The 23454-nt window shown below is 37.6% G+C and overlaps 1 protein-coding gene across 4 annotated transcripts in view; it reads right to left on the reverse strand.

Moving 5' to 3' along the window:
* The window catches only part of LOC127422914 (eukaryotic elongation factor 2 kinase-like), a 73936-nt gene that overhangs the window by 1701 nt on the left and 48781 nt on the right, over window positions 1-23454 (reverse strand). For 3 of the 4 annotated variants that reach the window (XM_051666762.1, XM_051666765.1, XM_051666761.1), the window contains 8 exons: window positions 14892-15087; window positions 14028-14074; window positions 13821-13898; window positions 12103-12159; window positions 10639-10773; window positions 9315-9503; window positions 8829-8953; window positions 3575-3753 (listed from right to left, as the gene is read on the reverse strand). In XM_051666762.1, the coding sequence (XP_051522722.1) occupies window positions 3575-3753; window positions 8829-8953; window positions 9315-9503; window positions 10639-10773; window positions 12103-12159; window positions 13821-13898; window positions 14028-14074; window positions 14892-15087 (1006 nt within the window). The remainder of the gene's footprint in view (window positions 1-3574; window positions 3754-8828; window positions 8954-9314; window positions 9504-10638; window positions 10774-12102; window positions 12160-13820; window positions 13899-14027; window positions 14075-14891; window positions 15088-23454) is intronic. The other variant, XM_051666764.1, reaches the window with a different exon arrangement.

Raw genomic sequence — 23454 nt, forward strand, 5'->3', positions numbered from 1 at the left:
GTTTGTCCAGCAGAGCATGCTCCGACTCCATTTTTAGTGCTGGTTAAGCGGTGTGGAGAGTTGTTAAGTTAGTGAGAGGCATTGCTGGAAAGTAAATAAAGTCCGTCTTTTACTCTCCATGACAACGAGTTTATAGCTAACTAGCTAACCATGTAGCTTCTTTCATAGCTTGTCACCTGAGTGGAAGCTAATGTATAAACATGTATTCACCAAACTGTTTTGTTCAGGATTCTTAGTTTGGTACCCCCTACAACCGAACAATTCCAGTCGTTGCATTTACAAAATGTAATATTTAAAAGTCTGGTTTTCCACCGTTGAAAGTTTCCCCTGAACTTGTACAGCAGAATACGATGCAATACCGCTGCTTATCTCTTGACTTGGCAGGTGTAAATGCTTCTTGTTTTACAACCTGCCCCTAATTGACTGGCAGTATTAAAATAGTCAGCATTTGACTGATACTAAACAGTACCACTGATGTTTATTTAGCTATTTATTTTATTTGAATTTATTCTTTATTTAAATGGTCAGCCACTGACTGATACTAAACATACAGTACTGATTTTTATTTAGCTATAATTTTAATTTATTCTTTATTTAAATGGTCAGCAACTGACTGATACTGAACATACTGATGTTTATTTAGCTATTTATTGTATTTTTATTTATTCTTTATTTTCTCAGTGTCCATTTCTAGAATTGGTTGACAATGTATAATAATAATGTCAAATATTCTTTGATAAAAATATTTGTTTAAGAAAGCAGCCTTCTGAGTACCTTTGCATAGTCATATCGGTGCAAAATCAGTGCACAATCCACATAGAAAAGGTCTGTTTTCATTCCAGCTCAAAAATGAACTATATCGGCCACCATATCGGTAATCTGTGAATTTTACCCCTCTAAAATCGGTATCGGTCTCAGAAATCCCATATCGGTCGGGCTGATTAGCGCCACCAACATGCTGGATTGAGCAGCTGCATCGACTGAAAAAATCTCTTATCTCATTGGTCAGTCAGTTTTCATCGCAGTCCGGAACACTTGCCATAAAAAAACCTTATTATTATTATTGTCGGAGGAAGATTTGTCAGACCTCTGTATTAATATAGGTATCAGAATCCATTGTTACCGTACAAAAGCTTGTTCGGAAAAACAGGAAGAAAGAATCAGAAAGAATCCATTTAGACCCTCATGACTATGTGTCAAGGTTATAAAGTTTTTTAAGATTTTGACATTCGTATGAAAAGGCACATTTTGTTCAGATCAAATGGAGTAACCCTTAAGAAAACGTTTTGATATTCAAGACTCAAAAATTCATGATTTGTAAAAACATATTAATGATCAAGTTGTGTACACTCACTGTATTGCATGTGCAAGGAAAGTATTTTATACCTTTTACTAGTTACACCACATTAAACCAACTTTTTTGAGAAAAAAAAACATCCATTTTTTTTATATATTTTTTTTATTTATGAAAAAAGAACAAAGATTATGTTTTGTTTTAAAATAGATTTTTAAAAGATTTCTAATTTTAATAATCTTCGACAACCTTATTTGTCAATGACCCATAAATTAATCTGTCACTTGGTAGAAGCTGGCCAAATTGGGCAGATGCCAACATTGGCAGTGGCGTATCCAGGACATTTTTACTGGGGTGGCCAAGATGGGGCACAGACCTAGTGTGGGGTGGCGATACCGGGAGAAACTTTCTGAATGGCACATGATCAAAATGTGTAAATATCGCATTGCTTTGCTTCAACATCTACACATGTAGAATAAATGAATTCTTAAACTCATGTTAGCATTCACTGAATTGTTTGTATTCAATATCAGACTGTTGTTTTGACATTTGACAGTTTTCTATTCCTGTTCTATTTCAACCTATTACAGTTTCTGGGAATCTCTGGTTATTTTAACATAACATCCATTTTTAACTCAGTAATTGTTTAGGAAAAGTCAGTTGCACATTTTTAAGAGCTATTCTCATTGTAGAGAATTAATCTGCGTATAACATCAGGTATAGTGTATAATCATAAAAAGATACAAGTACAGGTGATAACTGATTGAGGTGCAATTCAATCAATCATTCAATCAATTATTCATTCATTTATTAGCTATAACTGCACTGTCCAGCAGAAATATTGTTAAGTTGGGTACAAATCAGTGTGAAATTGGCTACGAGGGCTTATAGGTGTCTGTCTGGAAACCCCAAAATTGCAGATTGAGCTCTGAATACAGTAAAAAACAAAACTCTATTTACAGTGTCTACTCAGGTTTATTTTCCACATGTTCTGATAGCTTCAATTACTTTGAATATTACCAAATAAAATAGTTAGTCAAATCCTTTGCGGCATTTAAGTTCAATTTACCCTGGCTCTGCATATTTAAAATGTCAAATAAGGTATAAAAACTTTGAAGATTTTATTGGTCTGACTGACCAATAATACACATAAAGAGCTCATAAATAACTCATTTAAAGTAGTCACAGCACAAACCCTTCCATTTCACACACAGGTTAGCGATATATATAACTTTAGCTATTGAACATATACATCTGTAAAACGCTTTACACACCTCCGTCATTAAATCAGAAAACATGGCATTTCATATTTCATGTCAATATAAAGATAACATGCTGAATGTGGTGTAGGGTCTAGCTTACTCTTAAACCTAGCTACTGTAATAATGAAAATTTTTTTTCACATTCACATGGAAATTCGGGATAAATTAAATGTTAGATTAGATGAACATACCTCTCAAATAACAGCTTTCTTTTTGACCACAAATCGACGTCGTCAACTCATTGGAAGTTGGAGGTAGACGCTAGCTCGTATCAGCTTCGTGCTTCTGACTGACCATTATACTCCAGATCTGCGGCACCTGCCAGGTCACCCGCGGCCTGCCCCTCCCCCCACTGATCAAAGATCAGCTCACACAGCTTCAGTCCCACCACTACTATAATGGTCAGAAATATAAAACTGACCCTGGGTCAGTGTGGCTCTAAATCAACAAATGACCTGAGATGTCATCTTTGATTGACAGGTGTTTCTATTGGTTCTTCGTTCTTGTGTTGATGAACATGATGAACTACCAATCAGTTCTGGGGTGGCCAATGAGATTTCAGGGGTGGCCCAGGCCACCACAGGCCACCCCCTAAAATCGCCACTGAACATTGGACAGGTTGTGTGACATTCCTTCACCCTCAAAAACCATAAAAATTTAATCATAGAATTAGAAATAAATGGCCCGGACTATGTTAAATATGAATTCACCTGCAGTGAGGATAAACATGGTTTGTGCCGACCACAATGTGTTTTGTGTTGTGAATTGTCTGCAGAAAATTTGAAACCACTGAAAGCAAGAGACATTTAGAATTTTGACAACTGTCCTGTTCAGCCAATGTCATGTTAATAATTTAGCATATTATTGGGTCTATGCAGTTCATGATACTATTAACACATTTCAATGCACTGTGTTTGGTCAACACTTGATGTCCAATGTAAAATTTTAAGCAAATCCAGTTGAGAAGCAATGTTACAGGATGTTCATGAATGAAGACTGAGAATGTCATGAATGTCACCTGCTATTTGGGGGTCTCCATCCAGACTGAAACCTCCCTCATGGTACATTTCCGCCATTCGTGCCAGCAGAAGGTAACGTGGCTCATCCTGGATACTGTCAAACTCTCCCCCCTCGTCACAGTTCGTCATCTTCAGCACACAGTCGTACCAGTGCACGGCCTGTTTCCAGTCTATAGTCCTGAGATTTAAAATGTATATACGTATATAGTCACAATAAATATCATACAATTTTAATAGAGAGATAAAGATACTGTCAATTTTATTTCAATCGACAAATTAAAGGCAGTACAATTAATACTACCATGATTTGCAAATAGTATTTTGATCACATTGCAGTTATGGAAATTACTTTTTTTTGGGTTACTTTAATGAAAATTGGGGGAATACAATTACAATAGTCACAATTAAAAAAAATCTTAAAGGGACAATTCACCCAAAAATGAAAATTCTCTCATCATTTACTCACCCTCATGCCATCCCAGATGTGTATGACTTTCTTTCTTCTGCAGAACACAAACAATGATTTTTAGAAGCTCTGTAGGTCCATTCAATGCAAGTGAATGGTGACCAGACCTTTGAAGCTCCAAAAATCACATAAAGGCCACATTCATAAGACTCCAATGGTTACATCCAGGGCACGTATTCACAAAAAATCTAAAGGCTAAAAGTAGCTCCTAACGTGGAAATTAAGGAGCAACTCCTTAATTTAACTAATTAAAAAAATTAGGGGCATGTCACTCTTTATTTTAGGACTCGTAAAATTTTAATCTAAGAGTAATTCATTAAGCATTTTAACACTTAAAGTAGCTTCTAAACCCACGACAACTTAGAAGTCATCCTGAGGACTTCTAAATCCCCAAGAGTCAATCACAAACAATCCAATGCATGGCTGCTGCCGTCAATCCTCATTAAAAACAATATATTAGGATATTTTTATGACATTGACCTTTTAAAAAGGTATTGCCTGAATTGCAATTGAGTTGATGTATTTTAATAATATAACATTATAATATTATACATATTATAATATTGACATTGACCCATTAAAAAATGGTTTTGCCTGGTGCAGTTACCTCTCGCACGAACCGAAACATCCCAATTACACTGGAGATAAAAGTTTTAAAACTGCGCTCCCTGGCCACAGGCAAAATGAATCTGTGTAGCACGGATGAATTAGGAATTTCTGTCATCCATCCATCCATCCATCCATCTATTAGGGGTGTAATGGTTCTCAGTAAAAAAAAGTGCCAAATAGACATGCGCAGTTGTAACATCTGCTAATGAACCTGTATGGTTCTGTAGATGGACACACTCAGCCTGTGTTTCACGTGGGTCAACTATCTACAGAGAGAAGCTGTCTTATTAACTGTTAGTATGTTAAATCATTTGATGACATCACAGTTCTGCACGCGTTAGTTGGCAAAATGGCAAGCGAAGAAAACAAGCCGCAAGAAAGAAGCCCCTGCATCATTTAAGTCTCCTGTCTGGGAACTTTTTCTTTATGCAGGCAATTACAACAGTGATGGTCAAAAAACTCATACAAAACAGGCACTGTCTGCAGACATTGCTCGACGTGGTAATACATCGATATTTGAATAGCTATTTATGCTGACATCACCCGAGGATATATAGTGCACGGAACGCACAGAGCCGCAGGTGAGCCCGAAACTGCACACAGACACACTCCCTTCCATCTTTAAACAGGCACTCGGTGCTAGTTCGGACAGACATGAAACAAGAACTAAAGCGCTTGAGGTGTTCAAAGCCGAACTAAGTTATGTTGCCCTTACTCCGTTGATGCAGATGTGGGATTTCCGCATATGATTAAAATACACGAGTCACGTTACGACATCCATTTTCGTATTCATTTTAATTAGAAGTTTATTTCTTCGATAGTGATGTACAGATTCTGAACACTGAATATACGTTGAGTTTAAAATGCACTTTATGTTGATGTATGTAGCATAATGATGCAGGTATTACGTTAAAATGTTGAGTTAGTAATTAGAGAAAGTGTTTTTTTTTTAGATAAGGACCCTAACGAATATTTACCATGGTTTTACTATAGTAATATTGTAGTAGCCATGACTGAAGTAACAATGAATGTTGTCACCATTGTTTTCTTGGCAGAAATCATAGTTTTCATACAATTAATCATTGTTTTACAACAGTAATACTGTAGTTTCCATATAGTAACCTTGATTTTACTATAGTATTGTAACCATGACAGTAACCATGTTAATTTTGTGGTTACTATGATTTTACTACAAATACAATGTTTAAACTATGGTTACTGTAGTAAAACCATGGTGATTTGTAATAAGGGCAAATCTCTTGAAGTGTCTGTTACCAAATAGAATATTTTTACTTTGGATTTGACAGTATATATATATATATATATATATATTTATTCCCCTGAACATAACAAATACTGAACCGTACCGAAACCGTGACCCTAAAACCATGATGCAAACCGGACCGTGAGAAATTTGAACTGTTACACCCCTATCTATCTATCTATCTATCTATCTATCTGTAGGGCTTTATTGGTTGTTTAGATCAGTGTTACTATCAGAAATAATTGATAATTATTTCTTTAGTTATTAATTAATATTTAAATTAATTAATTGAATCTAACTCATTAAAACCTCATATGGGGATCCAGTAAATGTAGTGAGCTACGTTTAGGAGCGGGTTTGGTTATTAGCAATAATTAATAATGATCAAAGATAATTATTAATTATTAAAATCAATAGAACATTGATGAGAATCAATGTTAGCTTTTTTTAATCCTTTAAATCAACAATTATCAAAGATAATCACCAATCATTAACATTGATGAAACATTAATTACAATTAACACTAGCTTATTGATCACTCAAATTCAACAATCATCAAAGATAATTATCAATTATCAAAAATCAATAGAATATTAATAAGGATTTATATTGACGGGGCACCACCCTGGAATCAGGGACTAATAACCAGACAGTATAACAGTCTCAATATTAGATTGTTTTCTTAGGAAAATCGACATCCGAAGAATATCGATTTTCGGAAAAAAAAACAATGAATGAAGGCTTGAATCAGAGCACTGACATCCCGTCAGCATGACACAGGGGTATGCAAAACAAACCAAAACACTTCTCTTTGTAATATAACAAAGTTTATTTATGCAGTAATATCAATTAATAATTAATACAATGCAGTCAATAAACTTCCGACTTACAACTACAAACTAAACAGTGATATGATTAGATATGGAAACCAAAATAATCCTATAACACATGAGGGTGTGTGTGTGTGTGAGTGTGTGTGTGTGTGTGTAAGGAGGGATGCGCACAAAATGGCGGACGTGACTCTCGTGGAGAGTATGTCACGCGAGACTTCCGGCCAGAGAATATGGCCGCGAATGTGGGCGGAGAGAAACCAGTCAATGGTAGCTTAGAGACAAAGCTGAGCTTTATCACGAAGCTATCTACTAGCCAAAAATGTGTGCGAGAATGTTTGTGAGGGGTCGCGTCTGTGTGTGTGTGTGGTTAGTACGAGAGAGAGAGAGAATACAGTGACGGCCCCAAAGCCGGGTTCGCGATCGTGGGAGAGAAAGCAGCTGTTAGTTTATCACTCAGAGATGCGGTGGACGGCTTGTAAACCGTCCAGCGGTCTTTCATTCTTTAATGGATAAACTCAGTTTGCCGGTCTCACCCGCGATGGCGGAAATGCACAACAGTCCAATGTGGTTGGACTACAATACAGCAAATCTCATTCGTGATAATTAATACCCTGAGTATTAATAATGAGCGGACACGGCGGTCCGTAAACTGTACAAGCAATAACCTTGATACACAAGAATAACACACTATAATATTCTATCTCTGCCCAGACGTAAACCTCTTACTTGAATCGTACGAGGACGTAGAATGTGTGTTCATCCGTCCTTTAACTCCGACCCGGTTGCTTGAGGCTCGGGTGATGACGGGAGGCCGTTTCCTCGCTCTGTCGGCGGGCGGTACGGCTGCTAATTCTCGGCGGGCTGGCGGAGAAATCAGCGACGTCGACTTGATTGAAGATGGAAGAGAAATCTTTTCTCTCTTCACTTCTGCAGGCAAACGGATGAAGATGCGGATTGCTCGGCGGTCTCCTTCGGATCCGTTAGAGTGTTCAGTGGAACACAGAGTAATCTCAACTCGTCCAGCGAGATGGAGATTGTATGGCCACAGTTTCAAGTCGGACGTTACTTCCTTGTGCCACGAGGCTGCACCTGAGAGCAGCGATGAGCTGTGTCTACACACGGCAAACAAAGTTGCTGGAAGCAAATCCCGGAAGCATTTCAGAGGTATTTCTACTCCTGATGATGTCATGGTTGAGGGACGTTCTGTTGTGTGCCTCATCCAATAGGAGTTGAGAGTTCGATCCTTTAGTGAGCAAGGTTTCATGGGATTTGTAGTCTGTTTTGGACTCCCTTTGTTTGATTTTGGCATGATTTTTATCAGTAAAATTTATGACTTGGTAAGTGGGCCTGAGTTAGGTTTTACGACTGTGTTAGGCCTGCCTTTGTCTTCTATCTGAATACATGAGGCCCAACATATCTACCTATCTATCTGTCTGAGGAATTTGCTGACAAATTGTGCTTCCCCTCTACCAATTACTTTGTCTGATTTAAAAGAGCACGCTCATAAAACGAGACGCCATCCATAGTAACGAGGTCAACAACGCCTTACTCTTACATTAAGATTTCCTTAGTAAAGCTTGCTCTTAGCAGTTTAGTGAATAGGTTTTAAGCAAAAACTCTTAACTAGGAACTCTTTGGGGAACTCCTAGTAGAAAGATACAAATCTTTGTGAATACGAGCCCTTGTCTTCAGAAGCGTCTATCACTTCGCTTCTGAAGATCTGGATTTAACCACTGGAGTCTTATGGAATACTTTTATGTGGCCTTTATGTGATTTTTGGTCACCATTCACTTGCATTGTTAGGACATACAGAGCGGAGATATTCTTCTAAAAATCTTCATTTGTGTTCTGCAGAAGAAAGTAAGTCATACACATCTGGGATGGCATAAGGGTAAGTAAATTATTATATAATTTTCTTTTTGAGTGAACTATTCCTTTAATGGTCCTTAAAATAGGCTTAATTTTCTTTAAGTTAAAAATAATGTCTTATTTCTTTTTGATTTAGGGTTAGTTCAATGTTCATTAGTTCCTAAGACATCTTGATCCATACACATTGAAAAAAAGATTAAAACATTTCTCACCTATGAGTGGGGAGGTTAAGACCTGTGTCAAATGCTCGTGCCACTAGAATCATACTGGGTCTGTCTCCTGCCTCAGCAGCCTGCAGCAGAAAGCAGAGGCCCTTCCTTCTGTTCTCCTCTGACGCCTGTGATAAAACAACACAGGTATGACAGATGGAGAAAAATCAGGGTAGGATAACCCTGAAAGATTAACAGTGTTTCACGACTTTCGTTCTGTTCCTCACACAAAGCTATCATATGACCGCAGAAATCGTGGAATATTGTGCATATAGACATATAGTCATATAGACTGCTTTTTATGAAGATGACAGCAGTGGTCACAATGAACTGTACTTATATGGAAAAGAGCAACATAAAGACTCTTCAAAAATTATCCTTTCATGTTCCACAGAAACAAATAACTGAGTTAATAATGACAGAATTAAAATTTTGGTGGAACTGTTCCTTTATTGCCCGTACAGATTTCTACAGAGGAAAAAGAAGCACCTCTAATTCGATCTCAGGTAGAATGTGATGTTGCAGCTGAAGATAACATTGACCGAGAGCAACAATAGCCTCCAGCTCCCCACACATAGCAGCTCTTTCCAGATGATACATAGCAGAGTCCTGGTCCCACGGTGCGTCCTTCTCACAGAACCGCTCGCCCTCATGGTACCAGACCATTGCTAAATGAACCTTAAGCCACAAATAAAGTATGTCAATGAAAATGCAAATAAATATTGTGTTAATAAACTGGTTAATAAAGACAAGGCCAGGCCCAGATGGAATCTGGAGTGTTCTTTTACATTTAATTTACTGATTTTGGGGGAAAATTTAATGAATTATTCAGAATAGATTTAAACATGTTAAAATGTGTTACACAGAGCTGAGAGAACCTTTCATTCATTGGTAGATGAAAGCGTAATGAAATTAGCCAAAATACTGTCAAAGTTTGCTCACATCATGTTGTTTCAAACCTGTACCAAACTATTTTTCTTATGCAGAATACAAAAGGAAAAACATTAATGAATATCCTGATCTGTCTATTCAATACAATGGCAGTTGACAGTGACTCACTTCAAAGCTTAAAAAAAGCACCAAAAGTATCATAAAAGTAGGGATGTATTTTTTTTCTGACTAGACTTACTGCCAAAGCTTTCAATCTACATGTACAAAATCTGGATAGATATACTAGCAAAACAAACTAGCAACACCAAGCTACATGCTAGAAATACCTAGCGACATGCTAACACCACCTAGCTAAGTGCTCAAACATGCTAGCAATGCCAAGCTAAGTAATAAAACATGGTAGCAACATGCTAGCAACATGCTTAAACATGCTAGCAATGCCTAGCTAAGTGCTAATATATGTTAGAAACATGTTAGCAATGCCTAGCTAAGTGCTAAAACATGCTAGCAACACCTAACAAAGTGTTAAAACATGCTAGCAGTCTTTCTGTCTCTTTCTTTCGGTCTCATAGCTGCTCTATCTAATTTATATTTCTTTCTGTCTCTATCAATCTGTATTTCTTTCTGTCTCACCCTCCCTTCTCTCTCTCTCTATCTATCTATCTATCTATCTATCTATCATTAACTTTCAGACCAGGCTTTTTCAAGTTTGTCCACAAACTTTTTAATCTAGTTTTTAACTGTCATATGGGGATGACATAAGGGTGAGTATATTTTTATAGAATTTGAATTATTCATTTAATAATAAAACACAAGGGGTGGGGATGTGTAGAAGTATCTTGAATGATGGGTGATTCAATTCTATGGAAGGTTCTGCTGCCACAGATTCTGTGTGATTCTGGATGTGGCTCAGGTTTCTTACCTTGCCTAGGATGGATTTACCAATTTTTCGATCAAGGACCATAGAGTTCAGTCTCTCCATCTCCACTTCCACACAGGAGGGTCTGTGTATATGTGAGCGAGAGGAATGGTAGAAACTCAGTTTGTCTTCTGTCAGCTGAGAGGTACAATAAAAATGCATTTTATAAATTAAGAGTAATATATGAGGCAAAAAATAGCAACATTCACTATTTCATTTGTCCCATGTCCTAATGTGAAAAAGACAAATACTGCATGCATTTCAGGTGCTGTTCACAGAAAGGAGTGATGGGTTTAGTGCCTCTGCAGACAATTTACTGACTGGTAGCTTTCAGATATCTGTATTCACTGTCTCAAAGCGAGTGTTTTTGAATGTGGAGCTAATATGAATACATTTTATGAAAAAACTACAATCAGCTCTAAAAAGGTAAAAAATAAAAATAAAAAAATAAAATAAAAATGCCAATATAAAAATTAATTTCAGGGGGCAAATGTTGTCCTGTAATAAAAAGTTAATATCTGACACTGGTTTATTGTGCATTACATGGGAACTGTGTATGAGTGCACAGAAATGCTAGATCACAGCAACATAGTTTAAAGGTGCTAAGGTGATCTGTGAATTTTACATGAACAATGTGTCTCATTTGATATTATTTATTTTTTAGATGCAACTATTTTTATTTTCATGTAAAATGTTCCCAGTAACATCACATATGAAGAGAGAACAGAACTAAGATGAGACTAATCTGTACTTCAGAAAACAAAAATAAACAATATAAGTACTTGTAGAACTTTACTGCACTAAAAAGACTATCCTAACTGTGGAGAAAGGAATGCAGAAAATCATATGCAGGTCTCCCGTACAGTTTGACCACTGAACTTCCATGATTTTGAGTTTTTATTTATTTATTTTTTTTAAATCAGACTGCATGCACAAACAGCCATTTCTAGCCAATGAAACTGAGCATAACTAGAAAAACTGATTCCCTTTATAGAAATGTTAATGATTTTGCTAGGCCTGGAAATCACGATTTTAAAATTCCCTGATATTTCCAGGTTTTCCATGACTGTGGGAACCCTGCACATGGGTTACAGGACTGTTTAGAGTACAGGAAGAGAGTGTTTGCCAACATTAACTGGCACTGGTGAGAGGATGAAAGAAAGATGAGATGATCAGGTTAGATCAGCGGTTCTCAACTGGTTTTGCTCCAGGACCCAGATTTTAGTGGTGACCCAACATAGTACCAAAATGGTTTATCATACAAAAGTAAACAAAAATTTACTAGTTAAGAACCACTGGGTTAAAGTTTAGATGAAGCGTGAGATGGAAAATGTGAGATGGATTACAAAGATGGCACCATTATAAATCAATCTTCTGTGAGAAGGAAACTTATTAGCAATCATTAAAATGATGGGTGACTCTATCATGATTAGACACAGGGAACTCTATAAATGGTTTTGTAGTTACCCGACGAACACTCTCTTCATCCGATTCTGAGTAATGTCTGCTGTAGAAGGGGCATCCCTAAATGATGATGTATAAAACCTACCATCACATATCTCAGGAGCCCAAAAATTGTTACTGCTTGCATTTCAAGATAGATGCATTTAAGAACAACATGACAATATACAGTCTTAAGTGCAATCTTTGTAGTGAAAAAGTTTTCTTTACAAAAACACAATTGACATTAAATAATTGGGTTTTTCATTTGCAATAATGGCTGAAAATTATATAGCTGCATAGACCATTCTAAAATGATCTATGCTACATAATGTTATCATGGTAACTTTTAAAAAAATGTTGATTGCCACAAAAATCTATTTTGACTCGTCCCTCCTTTTCTTTAAAAAACAAATAAAAAAACAGGTTACAGTTATACTTCCACTTATAATGGAAGTGATTGGTGCCCATTTTTGGAGTGTTTAAAGGCAGAAATGTAAAGCTTTTATTTTTATAAAAGCACTTACATTAATTCTTCTATTAAAAGTAGTGTATTATTTGAGTTGTAAAGTTGTTTAGATCATATTTTTACGTCATTTTAGTGTTTACAGAAGTTAAACATTTTAATATAACTTTACACTGAAAAGGTTAGTACATGATTTTATTACATTAATGTTAACATGCATATTGCTTATGTCTTATGCCTATACTTATGGAACAGTGTGTATATAATGTTTACATATTGGCCCCATTCTCTTCCATTGTCTGTGCCTCTACGTAACACAAGATTTCTGCTTTTTTTAATGAAAAGGAGGGACAAGTCGAAATAATTTTTTGTGGTAGTCAACATTATGCCACAGCTGCTGTTGTCTGAGCTTAACTTATATTAAACCAAGAATATTCATTTAAAGGGGTCATGACGTGCCTTTTTTATATTAATATGTTCCTTGAGGTTCACTTATAATTTTGGTAAAGTTTTTTTTGCAAAAAAAAAAAAAACAAAAGATGCAAATGTCTACCACAGTGTGACATCACAATGTGGAGACATTAGAGAACAAGTCATTTTGGCAGCTTGGTTTCAACAAATGCTCATTTTGCAGTGAGGAGGAAGTTTTGAGTTCTGAAACTTAGTTTTTTGTTATAGTACAATGACCTCTTTATATGTCAAAAGATGAAGGAAAATTTTTATCTGGGGTCATGAACCCTTTAAATCATCTGAATTTAACAATGCTCAATACATCACTCATTAGTTTTCAAGGTATAAAAACACATGTACAGTACAAGATCAATGGCGTGTTCCGGGGTGACTCGCACACAGTCAAGCACTTAGCCTTTCAAAGTATACTCTTTTGACCGTTAGTGAATACAAACATGTTCAAAGCATGCAAACTATGACTGATTTGTGATATTCTTTTAGAACTGTCAAACGGCAGGCACGTGCACTGACGTTGCTCACAGACGAGGACTGTCGAGAAAATCTGGGCCGCACAGGGACAGTCTGCAAAGACTGTGCTGATGACAATATTTGTGCCACGCATACCGTGCGCGTTCCGATCAGCAAAGCGGACAACTGAAGTATACTTTGGCCTTAAGGTATAGTTACAACACAGCTCTGGCCCAATAGCCATCAGCTAAACTTAAACTTTTTCGCACTGGCCCTGGGCCATCCTTATTATTGAGCCCTGTACTATAAATAAGATTCTGAATTTACATGATCTAGTGAAAGTTATCATAATAATCAGTACCTGGTTTTGATATTCAACAGGGTCTCCCTCACTGCGTTTCTCACTTGGGTAACCACTGTCTCCTCCATTTTCTGAGTCCTATGAACACAAGTACAGTAAATTGTACAGAACTATCAGCTTTGCATCGCTATTAAAATGAACTTAGATTTCAATTTAATTTAATATCATTGAGAAAACATAAAATATATTGTTTCTTCACAAACTGACCTTATGATCAGAGTTTGCTTGAAGTGTTTCATTCATAAATGACCAACCTGTAAAGGAACAAAGCAGAAAGGTAGAGTTAGTGTTTCTTCAAATGAGAAGAGTAGTAGTGATACAGTGGTGCAAAAAACGACACTTCTGGACACTTAAATCACTAAAATGTATGAATGTCATTGTATTAGAGAACACAATAGCAAATAACCACACATCTGCAAACCTAATTCGTGCTAGGCTATTTCTCAAAACTAACTTCACTTTTCTGAGCCATTTAAGTCAAGGTTCTTTATGTAGTCAAGGTTATAGTGGTTGTATGAAGTAATTTCTCCTCAAGTTCACACAGGTGTCCTCTGAGTAACCACAGGTGTAGTTCAGCATATTAACTATGGACATAGTCAGACACTTACATTTTACAACCAGAAAGTGACCAAATACTGTTTGTCTAAACATTACAATTGATTTATCATTTAAAACCTAACAAACATCTTTTTTGCAAAATGTTTTGCTTAAAAAGTGTGCTTGAGCTAGTTTTTTTTTCATATGCAATGACGTGCAGGCATTTATAAGAGCCATTTAAGTTTCCAAATAATTTTAGGGGATACTGTAAATATATGGGTATGTAACAAGTGCAGGTACTTGAGGTATTTTAAATAAAAAAAGGAGTTCCAATGTTGTTGCTGCATGTTGAAAATGATAAGTTAGAAATAATAAGTTGTGGTTTCATGTCATATGTCGAGGAAAAAAAATCCAGTTTACACATGTATCATTAATATGTCTATCATCTCCAGTAGGGGGTGGATGTAGCACACTGATACTTTTCCGTTTGGCCACTTAAGTGCGTTCACACTTAGTACTGCTGTACAGTCTTACCAATGGGCGATCGAACTACAGCAATGCCCATACTAAGTGGAGAACAGGGAACAGAGTCTGTTTCACTGTTCTCATCCACTGATGAAGTCTCGGAGAGGTGGGACAGGAGATGAGGCATGTGTCCGAGTGAGGTCGTCCTCACCCTGGGAGAATGACACTGCTCCTCACAGCCACGGAGAACAGTATGAGCTGACTGCTGCTTAGAAGGAAAAAATTCATTAAGAAAACCTGTAGAAATCTGTTTAAATAATCCAAATGCATAACCAATTGAGAAAATGTGTTGTTTGCAGGACTCAACAATAAGGATTATTTCTGCTGGTCCGATTGAATAATGAATATTTTTTAGCCACATATTTTAAAATTAAGGGCTCTATTTTCATGACCGCGCTAGGTGCAATGCACAGAGCAACGTCCATGCGCAACGTCTTATATAATTTTCCTGAGAGCGCTAATTCTAAGCACAATTTTGGTGCCTGTGCAAATCGCAAGTGGGCTTGGTTGGGAGTTTTTGTGTTATCTGTGGGTGTATGCACGCAAACTGTGGATGTACTGTATGTTAATAGAGTGCCGCAAAGCACAATTTGCTAATTTCCTGAGAAATAGGTCATTACACTAAGACGTTTCAGAACTTCGTCTTTTTTTTCAATGCAAAGTCTAAAATCCACTTCTGAATTTGATGTTTTGAGATTCCACCAGCAGGTCATTAAAAGTCCATGTCCAAACTCTTGTTTGACAATCCTGACAATCACTTTTGTAGCCATTTTATGAAATAAAAATTTATGAGATTTGTCTTAAACTTTCTAGAGGTCATAGTTTCATTTTTCAAAGTATTATTATTATTATATTTATATTTACAATTGTATTTATGATCTAATTTGTATTAATATTTTTCCACCTGATAATTAAGTCACTGCAAAAGGGGCCAGTCAAAGAAGTGGGATTTTATGGGAGATGGTTATATAGTTTTTTGACCACTTCATTATTTGATTTTATTTTCATTTCGTTTGAAGTGTAATTTGAATTTAGAAATATTTTTGTATAAAACATTTTTTTAATACCTGATTATAATTTTTAAAGCAAAATCAACTGGTAAAAGTGAAGCCGACTAGCCATGATTTGTGTGTCACTTGATCAATATGATTAATAATACTTACTTTTTCTATAATTTAAAAGAGCCTACATCCAAATCCCGATGAAAACCAAATTTTCCATGCATATAAAAAGAGCGTGTCACTGTCATAGAAATATGCCTGACATTCAACAAAGACCTGGTTAATGCACAAAAGAAGTCCATATTTTTATATTGCTGGTGCTTGACGGAATGAAACCTCAGAATTAAATTGCATTTCACCAAGCCCATAGAGCTTGGCGTGCACAATTTCGCAAAACCCTCTTGCGCTTACACTTACAGATGCAGCCTTTAAAATTGCCCTTTTTTAGATGCGCCCTCAGGCAATCCATCATGTGAAATCGCTCAGCATACCACAGGTGGGCTTCTTAGAATTAAAATACATTTGTTGCACTTCTCATAATATAATAGAACACTTCTCATAGAACACTTAAGTAAGAGCTCAAGCCCCTCTGTCCAGTTACAGGTCGCCTGCTGCATCTTTTGTGGATGCATCATATGGTATCTCATGCGCATTTTAATGTATAACCTTGTAAGAAAGGTATTAGAAAATATCAATTATAAGCTACAATTCAAACTGATGAGAAACACTGGACTGGAAAGGTGATTGAAAGCGAGACTGATTTTTAAATGAGTGGTTCCAAAGTGTGGGCTGCTATACGCCTGTATTGCAGGGAGGCTACGAGTTTCATAGAAAATTTGTATTAGGCTTTTTTAAAAGATATAAATAATTTCCTTGTGTAGGGCAAACGTATTGTTGTTTTAAAAATCACAATTTATATGGTTATGAATGGTTAATTTCACTGCAAAGAGCTTTTGTGAAATGTCTCATTTTTTAAATAAAATGTTGTAATAATTGTAATACAACAATTATTATTGAGAGTTGATTAACAATCATGTGTGGAGTGTGGTATTGGCCACAGGTGATGGGCATGATATGTGAATTATTAATAAAGGGAATTCTGATTGTCGTTCGGGAAATGCTGCCTCGTAACTGCTGGTCTAGGATCAGCTTCTCCACCTCAAATTCAAACCTTAATGTGAAAGGCTGACTATAGATCAGTGGCTGTGGATGAATTCATCTCACATTGCTCGAGAGGTTACGGCTGTTGTGATCACGGATGCGGAGAATGTCTCCATTTGTGAAATAATTTCAAATTTTTACAACAAATATTAAATTTTATATTTAATAGATTAAATTAAATGGATTAAAAGCATAGGCTATAGATTACGATAGCACTGAAAATAAGTACATCACAAGTTTGTAGCGTTCCTTTTTTTGTAATTTACATTTTTTATTGATTCAAAGAAATAACACAACAGAGAAAAACACAACATATACACACCAAATCAACATTTAACTTTTAACACTCATTAACATCCCTCCCCAAACACCAACCCCACCCTACCTCAAAGAACACCCCTGTGGTCACATAAAATAATACACACACAAAAAATAAAATAAAAAATAAATAAATAAAATAAATAAATAAATAAAAATATAATAAACATGCATAGTTTAACTAAACGTCTCTCTCCTCATCCCTTCCCCTAGAGTCCTCCAAAACTGCCAAATACCTACCCCACTTCCTGAAAAATGAGTCCTCCAGCCCCAGCCTTCCATCTATCATCTTCTCATAAGCCGCCACCCCCCCATCACTCCGGAAATGGTGGCGCTCCGTCTGACTTCCATCCCCTTAAAACAATTTGCCTACCAATCATCACGCCAGTCAGAACCCAATTTTTTATATATTTGTCGCCTGAATTTAAAACTTCCCCTTCGCCAAAAATGCAAAGTCTGGGGCAAAGTAAAATGTGCCCAGAATGTCACGCAAATAATTCTGAATCTTTAACCAAAAATCTTGGATCTTAACGCTTCCCCAAAAAACATGGGTTGTGTCTCCAACTTCTGATTGGCATCATCAGCAGGTGGGTGTGTCTTTAAGACCAAGCCTATATAATCTAAAGGGGGTCCAATAAAATCTTTTTAAAATCTTAAATTGCATAAGGCGAACCCTTGCATCTGTAGATGCAGACTTGACATTTTTCAGAATCTTAGTCCACACTCCATCCTCCAATACCAAATTCAAATCTTTCTCCCATAATCTCTTAATAGAAGTTAAAGCTCCATCCCCCATACTCTGAATTAACAGGAAGTAGTACACTGATGCCTCATGACCTTTTCCAAAAGCCGCAATCACCTCTCCAAAAGCATCTGCCTGGGGTGTGCTACTCCCAAAAATAGTACAAAGCAGGTGGCGCAATTGTAAATACCTATAAAACTGAGGTCTGGGGATCCCAAAATGTTGGACCAAGTTTTCAAATGATCTCAACACTCCACTTTCATATAGGTCACTGAGTGTAGCAACCCCCCTCACAATCCACTCTGGCCAGCAGAAAGGGGACTTGCCAATACATAATCTTGGGTTCTGCCATATGCTCGAGGCAACATTTAAATAAGTGTCCAATTTAAACAATCTGGACACTTTAGTCCATACCGAGTGTAAATGCGAAATAACGGGGTGTAACTTAACTTTTCCGATTAGTTTGACAGAGACTAATAGGGGCAAGAACTGCCTGTTCAATAACAAACCAGGAAGGGGCTCTCTGAGCCAAATGTCTAAAACTGAACGCATAGTAATAAAACAAAATCTTGGGTAGGCCTAGCCCTCCTTTGTCAATCAGCCTATGTAACTTATTAAAATGCAATCTGGGACGTTTACCATTCCAAATGAAGGACTTCGCTATGCTAACGAATTGCTTGAAATAAGAGAGGGGGACATCTACAGGGAGAGACTGTAGCAGGTAGTTAAATTTTGGATAAATTTTAATAACATTAACCTTCCTAATCATCGATAAATGTAATGAAACCCACCTGCCAACATCGCTCGAAAATCTTTTCATTAAAGGGTCAAAATTGACTAACTAAATCAGACAAATTTGCTGGGAATAAAATCCTCAAATACTTTGGGCCATTGGAAGGCACCCGGCTGGAAAGCCGTTACTGGACAGTATGCTGGCTGGAAAACCGTTACTGGACAGTACGCTGTCAGAGCCAAAGCTTCAGATTTAGACCAATTAACTTTGTATCATGAGAACTTGGAAAAGGAATGAATAATTATGTTGAGGCAAGGCAAAGATCTAGTAGGTTCAGAGACAAATAATAAAATATAATCTGCGTAAAGCAGAAGCTTATGCACCACACCTCCCGCCACCACACCTGGAAAATCATCTTTAGATATATTCTAGAATAAATCTTATGGACTGATGAAAAAAATGTATAGTCCCTACCAGATGGGTTCAAAAGTCTCCAAATATCCATAAGACCAAAATTTTTAGACATCCTGTGAAGCGTCAATGATGCTGTAGGGGGTTTACACACTTTTGCTTCACTGTGATCAAGGACTGAGTCCATCAAAAGATTAAAGTCTCCTCCCAATATTATATCATGAGGGGTGCCAGCGGTTTGCAACATCCCTCCAAGATCTATAAAAAAGCCCTGATCATCAGCGTTAGGTGTGTAAATATTAGCCAAAATCAACCTTTGCCCTTGAATTTCAGCTAAAACAATAATGACTCTCCCTAATTTATCTTTAGTTTGTTTGAGACATTTGAATTGTAGATGTTTATTAATCAATATAATGACTCCCTAGCTCTTATTTGAGCCAGCACTAAAAAAAACATGTCCACCCCATATCTTCCCAAATTTTTCAGCTTCCTGCAGGGAGAGATGTGTTTCTTGAAGAAACACTATATCATATTTCTTACGTTTAAGAAAAGTAATAACCTTCCTTCTTTTTATGGGGTGCCCCAACCCATTTACATTCCATGTGGAGAGAGATAGTATACTCATATTAACATTTGACATTTTGATATAGTAGAAAAGAAATTGTGTGTCAAAAACAACATTATACAGACCACATTCCCCATTAGTGAAACAATCAAACCCCGAACAAAACAAAGAGAAAAAAGAAAAACGTGCGCATTAACCCTGCGCACGAAAGCGCCAACTGGCGACAATCCCTCTAAACTCAAAAGGTCCATGAACGCCCACGAGCCCCCACGAAAACTTTGCCATCGGATTGCACAGTTTTGCCTCACAAATTTGATAGGCAAAATTACATAACAGAAAATACTTTGTAAAATAAACCCAGCCAATAGGAAGAATGAATACAAAGAATGTGTAGATTCATTCACAGAACTGTCTCAAAGGTGTGATCTTCCACAAAACAAATTCCAGCTAATATAAAACTGTTCAGATATGTTCAGTTAGCTGGCTGTTATGAAAAAGTATATACCATGACTTACACAATCCGTCAACTTTATAAAAGACATCCTTTGTGTGAGCATGTAGATATTTTGCGGTCATCCGTAGTGTCCACTGTCAAACTGGCTGGGAACTTCAATGCAAATGTAATCTTTCGTCAATGCAAAAGTTTCTTTAAGGAAAAGTGTTATTCACAAAACAAGCTCCAGCCGCTCGGTGGAGCCAACGCAAAAAGAAAAAAGAAAGCAAAATGACGCCCAGCTTCATCAAAATCCAGAGTAATTACAGCGAGTCGACCCACTCACATGAGAAACACCCAATGGTTTACTCGCCCATTGATTCAATAAAAGACATTGCCTGATTGGGACATGTAAATATCCGTTTCTATTCTCAGTTTGGCCGGAAACATCAGAGCAAAAGTGATCTTTCGCTGATGTAAGAGTTTCTTACATTCTTTGAACCAATCGCATTTCTCTCGTCGAACTCGCAAAGTCCAGGAAAAAGAAAATATTATGGATCTTCCAAGAAAGCTTCTCTTTGCTCCTCGCCTGGCGCAACACAAGTTCTTTATCGGATGATCTCAGAAATCTGGCCAGAATCGATCGGGGCCTGTCTCCCTCAACAAATCTGTGAGCTGGGACTCTGTGAGCGCGCTCGATTTCCAGCTTGTGGCCTGTTATGTTGAGCAGACTCGGGAAAAACCCATCTAGGAATTTCACCATATCTCTGCCCTCCTCATGCTCAGGAATTCCAACAATTCGTTGGAATTCCACGAATTCGTCTCTCAACATCAGTCACTCTTGTAACTAGCTCAGAGAATTTTATTTCCATCGCCGTAATCGATCGACGTATTACAGCGAGATTCTCCAAGTCAGCAAGAATCTTCGTCAACATCACCGACATGTTGGACAACTGACGCTGGATCTCCTCTCCTGCTGCACCATCTAAATTGAGTCCCCGGTCTGTAGGCCTGTCGGGGCTTTCATACTGAACACGTAAGTGTCTTTTAATGTCTCCAGATCCCGAGGATTTTGACTTCTTTGCCATGTTTTGCATCAATGAGCAAATGTGTAACTGGGTGTACCAGATTTCACCTTGCATGGCGTCACATGACCTCAGCGTTCCTTTTTTAAATATCCATTCACATTTAAATCAATAAACATCCAGTCAAACTTAAACTTAAAAAAGCACTTATACTTATTATTCAAGTTTGTTGTGAAAACAAATTAATTATATATGCTTGTTCTTGTCTTGAGTTGATAAAATATTTAGCAATATGTACTGACGTCTGTCAATAATAAAAATTTATTCAGCTGGAGTTTTTGTATGGAGTGTGTACATTGTACAGTAGGCAGTATACCTACAATTTAAAAAATCTTTAGATTTTTTGATTAAAAAAAAATCAGTGTTTAAGCATCCCATGATACCGTAACTGTAATGTGTTTTTCGGCTTAACCATCTCATATTATACTACAATCTATGCCAAATGAATCACTACCCACTTTAGTGACTGACAACAATCGGGCTGCTTCAGGTCATCTCAACAGTTCACCATAAACCGGCATCTCAGCATCAGTCAATTTCATCCGAATAGTACACGCTCTCCTGTCGAACGCTGTGCTTGACGTTTCAGCCTGTTCGTATCGCAGAGTGAGCTCTCATTTAAATGCAGTAAAAAATAATTTGTACAAAAACACGGGGCTCCTCCCGTTGAATGCCGTTCTTAAGGATTCAACCCATTTGTATTGGATAGTAAGCTAATTTAAAATGTAGCATATATCACTTTCACAAGAATCAAGTGCTGTCCTTTCGAATGCTATGTCCCTTGCATGAGGATTCAGCCCGTTCATATCGCTAAGTGAGCTCTCGTTCGAAATCCAGCATTAATCATGTTTATGTGAAACAGGTACTCTCCCGTCGAACGCTGTGCGGTTCCGTGCTCGAGGATTAGGACCTTTTGTATCGCATAGCGAGCACTTTTAAGATACAGCATTAATAATTTATTACACAAAACAGGTGCTCTCCTGTCGAATGCAGTGTGGTTCTGTGCTTGAGGATTCAGCCCGTTCGTAGTGCAGAGTGAGCCCCTTTTAAAATGCAGCATAAATCTTTTTTACTTGAAACAGGTGCTCTGCCATCAAATGCGGTGTGGTCCCAAGCCTGAGGATTCGGCTTGTTTGTATCGCAGAGTAAGCTCTTATTTAAATGCAGTATAAATCTGAGAAAATATGGGCTCTCCTGTCGAACACTGTGCGATCACGTGCTTGAGGATTCAGTCCATTCACAGTGCTGAGTGAGCTTTTGTTCGAAATCCAGAATCAATTATTCTCATGTGAATTCCATAGGCTCTCCTGTTGAATGCTCTGTGGTCCCCATGCTTGAGGATACAACCTGTTCACTTCGAGAGTGAGCTCAGTGAAATACAACATAAATCATTTTCACATGAAACAGGTGCTTTCCCATTGAACGCTGTGCGGTCCTGTGCTTGAGGATTCAGCCCGTTTGTATCGCATGGGGGTGGGGGGGGGTCTCTCGTTCTAAAGCAGCTTTAATAGTTCATTCATATGCAGTGTGGGCTCTCCCGTTGGAATGCAGTGAGTCACCATGTCCAGGCCATGGGCTCTCCCATTCGAAACACAGTGAGGGCTCTCCTATTCTAATCGCAGTGTGCGCTCTCAAGTTCAAATACTGTGGGAGCTAACTCACGTCTATATGTATCGTGGGCTCTCCCATTCGAAGCACAGAAAGGGCTCTCCTGTTCAAATGCAGAGGGCCCCCGTTCGAATGCATGCTGAACTTACCCTTTTGAATTGCTGTGTGAACCTTACGTCAGTGAGGTGCTCCTGTTCAAATCGCAAAGTGAGCCTTCCCGTTCGAACGACTTGTGTCTGGAAGTGACTTATGGTCAAATTCAGGGTGAGGTGCGCCTGCCTGCCTAAGAGCAGAGCTTGTCTATTCTCGCCCGGGGCAGACCGGTATGGGAATTACAGGGTCCTCTCTCTTCCCTGTGGTAAGGGGGAATGGAGGGGTATAACCTCCCTGCCCGGGTGTTGCGGATTCCTCCACCCAAGATGGTGCACATGCGTCTCCGATGTCTGTTATAGACTTTTTCATCTGGAAAGCATCAGTCTAACTGGCATCTGCTAAACATCTTACACATTAGTTTT

This window comes from Myxocyprinus asiaticus, chromosome 32, assembly GCF_019703515.2.
Source record: "Myxocyprinus asiaticus isolate MX2 ecotype Aquarium Trade chromosome 32, UBuf_Myxa_2, whole genome shotgun sequence".
NCBI classification, from domain to species: domain Eukaryota; kingdom Metazoa; phylum Chordata; class Actinopteri; order Cypriniformes; family Catostomidae; genus Myxocyprinus; species Myxocyprinus asiaticus.